This window comes from Heptranchias perlo, chromosome 16 (genome assembly GCF_035084215.1).
Source record: "Heptranchias perlo isolate sHepPer1 chromosome 16, sHepPer1.hap1, whole genome shotgun sequence".
NCBI classification, from domain to species: Eukaryota; Metazoa; Chordata; class Chondrichthyes; order Hexanchiformes; family Hexanchidae; genus Heptranchias; species Heptranchias perlo.
The window spans coordinates 66394622-66407154 of NC_090340.1; the positions used below are offsets into that span (position 1 = coordinate 66394622).

The window sequence follows — 12533 nt, forward strand, 5'->3', positions numbered from 1 at the left end:
CCATCCGGACCAGGTGACTTATCTACTTTAAGTACAGCCAGCCTTTCTAGTACCTCCTTTTTATCAATTTTTAGCCCATCCAGTATCTCAACTATCTCTTCCTTTACTGAGACTCTGGCAGCATCTTCTTCCTTGGTAAAGACAGATGCAAAGTACTCATTTAGTATCTCAGCCATGCCCTCTGCCTCCATGAGTAGATCTCCTTTTTGGTCCCTGATCGGCCCCACCCCTCCTCTTACTACCCGTTTACTGTTTACATGCCTATAGTAGTTTTGTGGTCATCTTGCTATCCATTCTGCTACCTGTCCCCAGACTCCACATGCTCTGACCTTAGTCATGAGTCTACTATGCGACACCTTATCGAAGGCCTTTTAGAAGTCCAAATATATTACATCTACTACATTACCCTTGTCTACTCTTTCTGTTACTTCTTCAAAGAATTCAATAAGGTTCGTCAAGCATTACTTCCCATTTTGAAATCGATTTTGACTACTATTTATTATATTTTTAGTTTCTAGATGTTTTTCTACTACATCTTTGAGTAAAGATTCCATTATCTTTCCTGCCACCAACATTAAGCTAACTGGTCGATGGTTCCCTGAACTTATTCTATCTCCCTTTTTAAATATATGAATCACATTAGCTGTCCACCAGTCCTCTGGTACTATTCCCTTTTCCAATGAATATATATATATAATTAATTGGCACTTGGAAACTATGGGCTAATAAATGAAAGTCAGCACGGATTTGTTAAAGGAAAATCATGTTTGACTAATTTGATTGAGTTCTTTGATGAAGTAATGGAGAAGGTTGATGAGGGTAGTGCGGTTGATGTTGTGTATACGGACTTTCAAAAGGCATTTGATAAAGTGCCACATAATAGACTTGTTAGCAAAATTATAACCCATGGGATTAAAGGGACATTACCAACATGGATATAAAATTGGTTAGGGGACAGAAAGCAGAGAATAGTTGTGAATGGTGGTTTTTCAGGGAAGTATACAGTGGTGTTCCCCAAGTGTTAGTATTAGGACCACTGCTCTTTTTGATTTATATTAATGACCTGGACTTGGGTATAGAGGTTATAATTTCAAAGTCTGCAGATGACACGAAACTCGGAAATGTAGTAAACAATGTGGAGGATAATAACAGACTTCAGGAGGACAGAGACAGACTGGTGAAATGGACAGACACATAGCAGATGAAATTTAATGCAGAGAAGTGTGAAGTGATGCATTTTGGTAGGAAGAATGAGGAGAGGCAAAATAAATTAAATGGTACAATTTTAAAGGGGGTGCAGGAACGGAGAGACCTGGGGGTGTGTGTACACAAATCTATGAAGGTGGCAGGACAAGTTGAGAAGGCTGTTAAAAAGGCATACGGGATCCTGGGCTTTGTAAATAGATGTGGAGATGCCGGTGATGGACTGGGGTTGACAATTGTAAACAATTTTACAACACCAAGTTATAGTCCAGCAATTTTATTTTAAATTCACAAGCTTTCGGAGGCTTCCTCATCGTTCACCTGACGAAGGAGGAAGCCTCCGAAAGCTTGTGAATTTAAAATAAAATTGCTGGACTATAACTTGGTGTTGTAAAATAATTTGTAAATAGAGGCATAGAGTACAAAAGCAAGGAAGTTATTTATGCTAAATCTTTATAAAATACTGGTTAGGCCTCAGCTGGAGTATTGTGTTCAATTCTGGGCACCACACTTTAGGAAGGATGTCAAGGCCTTAGAGAGGGTGCAAAGGAGATTTACTAGAATGGTACCAGGGATGAGGGACTTCAGTTATGTGGAGAGACTGGAGAAACTGGAGTTGTTCTCCTTAGAACAGAAAAGGTTTAGGGGAGATTTGATAGAGGTGTTCAAAATCATGAACAGTTTTGATAGAGTAAATAAGGAGAAACTGTTTCCAGTGGCAGAAGGGTCGGTAACCAGAGGACACAGATTTAAGGTGATCAGCAAAAGAGTCAGAGGTGATATGAGGAAACATTTTTTTACGCAGCGAGTTTTAATGATCTGGAATTCGCTGCCTGAAAGGGCGGTGGAAGCAGTTTCAAGAGTAACTTTCAAAAGGTAAGTAGATAAATACTTGAAGGGAAAAGATGTACAGGGCTGTGGGGAAAGAACAGGGGAGAGGGACTAATTGGAAAGCTCTTTCAAAGAGCCAGCATGGGCATGATGGGCCGAATGGCCACCTCCTCTGCTGTACTACTATATGATATATTCCCCAGCTTCTTTGAGTTAAAACCTCTCAGTTCTGGTATCACTCTTTTAAATCTTTCGCTAGTATATTCTATACCTTTTGTGATGAAACCTGCTGACACTCTCACAGCCCCAACCATGTAGCATTTTAAAGATTAGGATAATGTCCGGCTCCCAATATTTTTTGCAGTGACCCTTACCGAGTGATCAGTCAGTCCCCCAGTGATCCTCACGTACCAATCGGTCAGTTTCCCAGTGACCCTCACCTACCGATCGGTCAGTTTCCCAGTGACCCTCACCTACCGATCGGTCAGTTTCCCAGTGACCCCCACCTACCGATCGGTCAGTTTCCCAGTGACCCTCTCCTACCGATCAATCAGTTTCCCAGTGATCCTCTCCTACCGATCGGTCAGTTTCCCAGTGACCCCCACCTACCGATTGGTCAGTTTCCCAGTGACCCCCACCTACTGATCGGTCAGTTTCCCAGTGACCCTCTCCTACTGATCGGTCAGTTTCTCAGTGACCCTCACCTACTGATCGGTCAGTTTCCCAGTGACCCTCACCTACCGATCGGTCAGTTTCCCAGTGACCCTCACCTACCGATCGGTCAGTTTCCCAGTGACCCTCTCCTACCGATCGGTCAGTTTCTCAGTGACCCTCACCTACCGATCGGTCAGTTTCCCAGTGACCCTCACCTACCGATCGGTCAGTCCCCCAGTGACCCTCACCTACCGATCGGTCAGTTTCCCAGTGACCCCCACCTACCGATCGGTCAGTTTCCCAGTGACCCTCACCTACCGATCGGTCAGTTTCTCAGTGACCCTCACCTACCGATCGGTCAGTTTCCCAGTGACCCCCACCTACTGATCGGTCAGTTTCCCAGTGACCCTCTCCTACTGATCGGTCAGTTTCTCAGTGACCCTCACCTACTGATCGGTCAGTTTCCCAGTGACCCTCACCTACCGATCGGTCAGTTTCCCAGTGACCCTCACCTACCGATCGGTCAGTTTCCCAGTGACCCTCTCCTACCGATCGGTCAGTTTCTCAGTGACCCTCACCTACCGATCGGTCAGTTTCCCAGTGACCCTCACCTACCGATCGGTCAGTCCCCCAGTGATCCTCACGTACCGATCGGTCAGTTTCCCAGTGACCCTCACCTACCGATCGGTCAGTTTCCCAGTGACCCCCACCTACCGATCGGTCAGTTTCCCAGTGACCCTCACCTACCGATCGGTCAGTTTCTCAGTGACCCTCACCTACCGATCGGTCAGTTTCCCAGTGACCCTCACCTACCGATCGGTCAGTTTCCCAGTGACCCCCACCTACCAATTGGTCAGTTTCTCAGTGACACTCACCTACCGATCGGTCAGTTTTCCATTGACTCTTGCCTACCGATCGGTCAGTTTTCCAGTGACCTTCACCTACCGATTGGTCAGTTTCCCAGTGACCCTCACCTACCAATTGGTCAGTTTCTCAGTGACACTCACCTACCGATCGGTCAGTTTCCCAGTGACCTTCACCTACTGATTGGTCAGTTTCCCAGTGACCCTCACCTACCGATTGGTCAGTTTCCCAGTGACCCTCACCTACCGATTGGTCAGTTTCCCAGTGACACTCACCTCTCTGCTAAAGATATGGTTTCGGTCATGTATGAGAATCCAGCCCATTCGCCAGCCAGGAACAAGCCATCGCTTGGCCAGGCCGCTGCAGGACAGGATGGGGACACTGCTGCTCAGAGAGCCAAGTGCGATGTACTTGCATTCTGGGAAAACCTGTAACAAACACAGATTCGTAGGTTAGAGAAAAGAGCTCGGAATTATTCCATAAAATTAGGCAATGGAAGAAGTCTAAAAATTGTGGGTAAAAGTGAATCAGGATTGCATGAACCCAGAGTCTGTTCCATAGCAACAGCCACACATGGACTGTAATAAATCGCCAGCAATAAAGCAAGAGACAGGGTGTGAAGTGGGGGGGCAAACGAGACAGGGGATGGGGGGGACGAGATAGGGGATGGGGGGACGAGATAGGGGGTGGGCGGGGGGCGAGATGAGGGTGGGGGGAACGAGACAGGGAATGGGGGGGGACGAGACAGTGGGTGGGGGGACGAGACAGGGGATGGGAGGGGACGAGACGAGGGTGGGGGGAACGAGACAGGGGGTGGGAGGGACGAGACAGGGTGTGTGGAGAGCAAGAGGGGATGAGAGGGTTGTCCTATGAGGCGAGGTTGAGTAGAATGGGCCTATACTCTCTTGAGTTTAGAAGAATGGGAGGTGATCTCAGTGAAACATATAATATTATGAGGAGCCTTGACAGGGTAGATCTTGGAGAGTCTAGAACTAGGAGGCATAGTCGCTGGATATGGGGTCAGCCATTTAAGACTGAGATGAGGAGAAATTTCTTCACTCAGAGGGTTATGAATCTTTGGAATTCTCTACTCCAGAGGGCTGTGGATGCTGAGTCATTGAGTATATCCAAGGCTGACTCTAGGGGAGTCAAGGGATAAGGGGATTGACAGGTTGATGGGTGTTTTTGTGACTGGAAGGCTATTTCCAGTGGGGTTCCCCAGGGCTCAGTCCCTGGCTTTTTGTGGTATATATCAATGATTTAGACTTAAAGGAGGGTTTAAACTAGAGTGGCAGGGGGATGGGAACCTGAGCGGGGAGTCAGAAGGGAGTAAAGTTGAGAGCAGCAAGAGAGGGGAAGACCCAGGGGAAATCTACAATACAAATAGTACAAACAGTTGTTCAAGAACAAGTGAAAGGGAAAAGCGTAGAGCAGCGGAAAGAAAGTGTACTTTAGACACTACAGATAAAGTGAAAACTAGAAGGCGTAAGGCGATTAACCCAGCATCAAAGCTGAAGGTCAGGCGAGGGTGTGTGGCCCAACGAAGAGTTCTATATACAAATGCAGGGAGTATAAGGAATAAATTAAATGAACTACAGGTTCAAATTCAAATTGGAGGGTATGACGTGATAGCTATTAGTTATCATGTCTGCAGGATGGTCAGGATTGGGAACTAAATATACCAGGTTATAAGGTATACAGGAGAGACAGGGAAAATGGAAGAGGGGGAGGAGCAGCCTTAGTGATTAGAGATGAAATCAATTCAATGATAAAGGAGGATATAACGAGAGGTAAGCAGCCAACAGAGACCTTACGGGTTGAATTGAGAAATAGGAAAGGATCTAAGACTATAGTGGGAGTTGTGTATAGGACCCCTGGCAGCAGCTCTGAAGTGCTAGATTGTATAAATGCAGAGATTAGACAAGCGTGTAACAAAGGCATAGTGGTCTTAATGGGGGACTTTAACCTTCACCTGGCCCTGGCAGTTCTCAACATTGACTCTGGACCCCATGAAATCTCATGGCATCAGGTCAAACATGGGCAAGGAAACCTCCTGCTGATTACCACCTACCGCCCTCCCTCAGCTGATGAATCAGTCCTCCTCCATGTCGAACACCACTTGGAGGAAGCACTGAGGGTAGCAAGGGCACAAAATGTACTCTGGGTGGGGGACTTCAATGTCCATCACCAAGAGTGGCTCGGTAGTACCACTACTGACTGAGCTGGCCGAGTCCTGAAGGACATAACTGCCAGACTAGGTCTGTGGCAGGTGGTGAGCGAACCAACACGAGGGAAACAATTACTTAACCTCGTCCTCACCAATCTACCTGTCGCAAATGCATCTGTCCATGACAGTATTGGTAGGAATGACCACCGCACAGTTCTCGTGGAGACGAAGTCCCGTCTTCGCACTGAGGATATCATCCAACATGTTGTGTGGCACTACCACCGTGCTAAATGGGATAGATTCAGAACAGATCTAGCAGCTCAAAACTGGGGGTCCATGAGGAACTGTGGGCCATCAGCAGCAGCAGAATTGTATTCCAGCACAATCTGTAACCTCATGGCCCGGCATATTCCTCACTCTACCATTACCAACAAGCCAGGGGATCAACCCTGGATCAATGAGGAGTGTAGAAGAGCATGCCAGGAGCAGCACCAGGCATACCTAAAAATGAGGTGCCAACCTGGTGAAGCTACAACACAGGATTACATGCATGCTAAACAGCGGAAGCAACATGCTATAGACAAAGCTAAGCGATTCCACACCCAATGGATCATAAGAACATAAGAAATAGGAGCAGGAGTAGGCCAATCGGCCCCTCGAGCCTGCTCCGCCATTCAATAAGATCATGGCTGATCTGATCCTAACCTCAAATCTAAATTCATGCCCAATTTCCTGCCCGCTCCCGTAACCCCTAATTCCCTCAGATCAAAGCTCTGCAGTTCTGCCACATCCAGTCAAGAACGGTGGTGGACAATTAAACAACTAATGGGAGGAGGAGGCTCTGCAAACATCCCCATCCTCAATGATGGCGGAGTCCAGCACCTGAGTGCAAAAGACAAGGCTGAAGCGTTTGCAACCATCTTCAGCCAGAAGTGCCGAGTGGATGATCCATCTCGGCCTCCTCCCGATATCCCCACCATCACAGAAGACAGTCTTCAGCCAATTCGATTCACTCCACGTGATATCAAGAAAGGGCTGAGTGCACTGGATACAGCAAAGGCTATGGGCCCCGACAACATCCCAGCTGTACTGCTGAAGACTTGTGCTCCAGAACTAGCTGCGCCTCTAGCCAAGCTGTTCCAGTACAGCTACAACACTGGCATCTACCCGACAATGTGGAAAATTGCCCAGATATGTCCCGTCCACAAAAAGCAGGACAAATCCAATCCGGCCAATTACCGCCCCATCAGTCTACTCTCAATCATCAGCAAAGTGACGGAAGGTGTCGTCGACAGTGCTATCAAGCGGCACCTACTTACCAATAACCTGCTCACCGATGCTCAGTTTGGGTTCAGCCAGGACCACTCGGCTCCACACCTCATTCCAGCCTTGGTCCAAACATGGACAAAAGAGCTGAATTCCAGAGGTGAGGTGAGAGTGACTGCCCTTGACATCAAGGCAGCATTTGACCGAGTGTGGCACCAAGGAGCCCGAGTAAAATTGAAGTCAATGGGAATCAGGGGGAAAACTCTCCAGTGGCTGGAGTCATACCTAGCACAAAGGAAGATGGTAGTGGTTGTTGGAGGCCAATCATCTCAGCCCAAGGACATTGCTGCAGGAGTTCCTCAGGGCAGTGTCCTAGGCCCAACCATCTTCAGCTGCTTCATCAATGACCTTCCCTCCATCATAAGGTCAGAAATGGGGATGTTCGCTGATGTTTGTACAGTGTTCTGTTCCATTCGCAACCCCTCAAATAATGAAGCAGTCCAAGTCCGCATGCAGCAAGACCTGGACAGCATCCAGGCTTGGGGTCATAAGTGGCAAGTAACATTCGCGCCAGACAAGTGCCAGGCAATGACCATCTCCACCAAGCGAGAGTCTAACCACCTCCCCTTGACATTCAATGGCATTACCATCGCCGAATCCCCCACCATCAGCATCCTGGGGGTCACCATTGACCAGAAACTTAACTGGACCAGCCATATAAATACTGTGGCTACAAGAGCAGGGCAGAGGCTGGGTGTTCTGCGGTGAGTGACTCACCTCCTGACTCCCCAAAGCCTTTCCACCATCTACAAGGCACAAGTCAGGAGTGTGATGGAATACTCTCCACTTGCTTGGATGAGTGCAGCTCTAACAACACTCAAGAAGCACGACACCATCCAGGACAAAGCAGCCCGCTTGATTGGCACCCCATCCACCACCCTAAACATTCACTCCCTTCACCACCGGCGCACTGTGGCTGCAGTGTGTACCATCCACAGGATGCACTGCAGCAACTTGCCAAGGCTTCTTCGACAGCACCTCCCAAACCCGCGACCTCTACCACCTAGAAGGACAAGAGCAGCAGGTACATGGGAGCAACACCACCTGCACGTTCCCCTCCAAGTCACACACCATCCCGACTTGGAAATATATCGCCGTTCCTTCATCGTCGCTGGGTCAAAATCCTGGAACTCCCTTCCTAACGGCACTGTGGGAGAACCTTCACCACACGGACTGCAGCGGTTCAAGAAGGCGGCTCACCACCACCTTCTCAAGGGCAATTAGGGATGGGCAATAAATGCCGGCCTCACCAGTGACGCCCACATCCCATGAACGAATTTTAAAAATCTTCTAATTATGGCCTCTAGTTCTGGTCTCCCCCGCAAGTGGAAACATCTTCTCTACGTCTACCCGATCGAACCCTTTCATAATCTTAAAGACCTCCATCAGGTCACCCCTCAGCCTTCTCTTTTCTAGAGAAAAGAGCCCCAGCCTTTTCAACCTTTCCTGATAAGTATATCCTCCCAGTTCTAGTAACATCCTCGCAAATCACTGATCTGTTGTGTGTCAATGAGAGGCTTAAACAACTGAGTAGGAGTGTTTGCCCTTCGCAGGGTCCTGGTGTGAGATTCAGGGACTGATCCCATTGCGCGGTTACTGCAGGCACACAGTATGTTAATGAGTGGCATACATGTACAGAAAGAGAGAGAGACTGTCGTCCATTACAAGTCCAAGGCACGATCTGTGTGCACATGTTTCCCTGACCCGGTCTGCTCAATGTTCCTCACCATATCTCCATAGATTTCGTCGGCCAAGATTGGGAGGTAGTTTCTGGCAGCAACTGAAAGAAGAAACCTGAGCATCAGACAGGAGCAGTGACTGTTTCTCGAATAATTAATCCCCGTTATTTCTTCAATTTTTGTATTACATCTCAGTTTCTGCTGATTCCTAGTCGCCAGTCCCCCTGACCCCCAGTCCCCCTGACCCCCAGTCCCCCAGTCCCCCAGCCCCCCAGCCCCCCAGTCCCCCGACCCCCAGTGCCTCCAGATTCCAAAGCCCCCAGTCCCCCAACTCCCAGTTCCTCAATCCACAGAGACTCCAGAGTCCAGTGCCCCCCGTCCCCAAGTCTCCCGACTCCCAGAACCGCAACCCCCAGTGTCTCCAGACTCCAGACTCCAGAGCCCCCAGTCCCCCGACTCCCAGTTCCCCAATCCACAGAGACTCCAGAGTCCAGTGCCCCAGTCCCCAAGTCTCCCGACTTCCAGACCCTCAACCCCCAGTGTCTCCAGACTCCAGACCCAAGACTCCAGAGCCTCCAGTGCGCCCACTCAGTCAGCCCTTCCAGTCTCTAATGACCTTCAGCTAGTCGTTAGAGGAGCCTTGGGAATTAATTCGCTTTTAATTTTTCTCAAATAAGCAGACACCCAAGTCTGGATAGTCCTTCGCTACAAGCCCCCAAAGCAGGCAGAACTCCTGCCCCCAACATCATTCTCTCCCCCCACACTGCTGGCCCCAGCCACCCCTTCACTCCCCCCCCACTACATAGAATCAAAGAATCTTACAGCACAAGAGGAGGCCATTCTGCCTGTACCGGCTCTTTGAAAGAGCTATCCAATCCCCTGCTCTTTCCCCATTGCCCTGCAAATTTTTCCCCTTCAAGTATTATTCAATTCCCTTTCAGGCAGCGCATTCCAGATCATAACAAATCGCTACGTAAAAAAATTCTCCTCGTCTCCCTCTGGGTTTTTGTTAATTATCGTAAACCTGTGTCCTCTAGTTACCGACCCTCCTGCCACTGGAAACAGTTTCTCCTTATTTACTCTATCAAAATCGTTCATGATTTTGAACACCTCTATCAAATCTCCCCTTAACCTTCTCTATTCTAAGGCGAACAATCCCAGCTTCTTCAGTCTTTCCACATAACTGAAATCCCTCATCCCTGGTACCATTCTCATAAATCTCTTCTGCACCCTCTCTAAGGCCTTGACATCCTTCCTAAAGTGTGGTGCCCAGAATTGGACACAATACTCCAGCTGTGGCCTAACCAGTGATTTATAAAGGTTTAGCATAACTGACAAGAGGAAGGTGGGACCCAGCAAGTCACTCCATTTTCCTGCCTTCTGCCACCGCTACCGCCAGACGGTCAGAGATTCCAGGCCAGAAGGTCAGAGACCCCGGGCCAGATGGTCAGAGGCCCCGGGCCAAACGGCCAGAGACCCAGGGCCAGCTGAATCCCTTTTTGGGTGTACGGCCAGAAGTGGGCACCTGTCCCCTCACTCAGAAATATATCTGATTTTAGGCCTTAACTCCATCCAAGGCTTAAAACACAACTAGGAGACTGATTTTGGGTCTCTTCTACCCATTGAACATGGTTTCCTTATCCTCAGGTGCTGGAGCAAGTTTCTCACTGCAGCCCTGCTTGGTTCTGGATACTTAATCACCCCAACCCAGGAAACTGGACCTCGATCCAAGTGGTGTGGAAATCATCAGGTCTTGGACGTTTGTCTATCTAAGTCTCATTATTTTCTCCATTACCATTTTTCTTCTTGTATTGAATCCACTAAGTTCCTCTCCTTGGCCTATTTTAAGGGTCCCTTGTACCGCTGACTTTGCCCTCTTCCTCCACAATGAAAATTGATGCAAAGTATTAATTTAACAAGGCTGCCATTTCCTTATTATCCATTATAGTCTCACCTGTAACTGTCTTTATTATGCCCACATTCCTCTTTACCACTCTCTTTCTTTTAATATATTTATAAAACTTTTACTGTTAGCTTTGATATCCCTTGGTTTCCAGCCAGGGTTAGTAATTGAAGGTGGTGAGGAAATTGTTGATGTTTTAGTCATGATCTTCCAAAACTCTCTTGATTCAGGAATTGTCCTTTGGATTGGAAAATTGCCAATGTCACTCCACTATTTAAGAAGGGTGGGAGAGAGAAACGAGGAAATTATAGACCTATTAGTCTAACATCAGTTGTGGGGAAGTTTCTAGAATCTGTCATTAAGGACGGAGTGACTGAGGACAAATATGAGCTGATCAGAGAAATTCAGCATGGATTTGTAAAGTGAAGTCATATCTAACTAATCTAGTTGAATTTTTTGAGGAAGTCACGAACATGATAGATAAGGGAGTGTTTATGGCTGTTATTTACATGGACTTCTAGAAGGCACACAAGAGGCTGTTAACAAAAATGAAAGCGCATGGAATTGGAGGTAGGAGACAGAGAGTAGGGATAATGGGAATGTTCTCCAATTGGCAGGATGTGACTGGTGGTGTCCCCCAGGGGTCTGTACTGGGGCCTCAGCTTTTCACTATGTTTATCAATGACTTAGATGAAGGAATCGAGAGCCGCATATCCAAGTTTACTGATGACACTAAGTTAGGTGGCACAGAAAACAGTGTAGATTGGAGCAGAAAGTTGCAAAGGGACATTGAGAGATTAAATGAGAGGGCAAAACTGTGGAAGATGGAGTTCAGTGAGGGAAAGTGTGAGGTCATCCACTTTGGACCTAAGAAAGACAGATCAGAGTATTTTATAAATGGTGAGAAGCTCGGAACTGTGGAGGAGCAGAGAGATTTAGGGTCCAAGTACAGAAATCACAGCTCGTGGACAGGTACAAAAAATAATTAAAATGGTGAATGGAATTTTGGTCTTTATCTCAAGAGAGCTGGAATACAATGGGGTGGAAGTTATGTTACAGTTATATAAAGCTCTGGTTAGGCCCCATTTAGAGTTCTGCGTTCAGTTCTGGGCACCGGACATCAGGAAGGATTTATTGGCCTTGGAGGGGGTTCAGTGCAGATTCACCAGAATGATACCAGGGTTGAAAGGGTTAAGTTATGAGGACAGGTTGCATAGACTAGGTTTGTATTCCCTTAAATTATAAAAGATTAAGGGGTGATCTAATTGAGATATTTAAGATGATTAAAGGATTTGATAGGGTAGATAGAGAGAAACCATTTTCTCCAGTGGGTGGAGTCGAGAACAAGGGGGCATAACCTTAAAATTAGAGCTAGGCCTTTCAGGAGTGATGTCAGGAAGCACTTCCTCACACAAAGGGGAGTGGAAATCTGGAACTCTCTCCCCCAAAAAGCTGTTGAGGCTGGGGTCAATTGAAAATTTCAAAACTGAGATTGACAAATTTTTGTTAGGCAAGGGTATTAAGGGTTACGGAACCAAGGTGGGTAGATGGCATTAAGATACAGATCAGCCATGATCGAATTGAATGGTGGGACAGAGGGGCTGAATGGCCTTCTCCTGTTCCTATGTTCCTAGCAAGTTATTTTTCACATTCCCTTTTTGCACCTCATTATTTTCTTTGTATCCCTTTGTTGTTTTTTATAGCTCTCCCAATCTGCTGCATTTCTGTTTTTTCTTGCACCTCTATCAGATTAATTAATTTTATTAATCTTTTAATCTTTATTAGTCTTTTTTTTGTTGCAATGAATAAAGTCCCAATTTCTATGGTCTCTCCTCATAACTAAAGCTACTCATCCCTGGTATCACCTTAGTGAATCTCTTCTACATTCTCTCCATTGCCTTGGTAT

The 12533-nt window shown here is 47.3% G+C and overlaps 1 protein-coding gene across 1 annotated transcript in view; it reads right to left on the bottom strand.

The window, feature by feature from the left end:
• tat (tyrosine aminotransferase) overlaps window positions 1-12533 on the bottom strand; it is a 96466-nt gene that overhangs the window by 39890 nt on the left and 44043 nt on the right. The window contains exons 7-8 of the mRNA XM_067998244.1: window positions 8773-8825; window positions 3828-3980 (exon numbers count right to left, since the gene is read on the bottom strand). Of these exons, the coding sequence (XP_067854345.1) occupies window positions 3828-3980; window positions 8773-8825 (206 nt within the window). The remainder of the gene's footprint in view (window positions 1-3827; window positions 3981-8772; window positions 8826-12533) is intronic.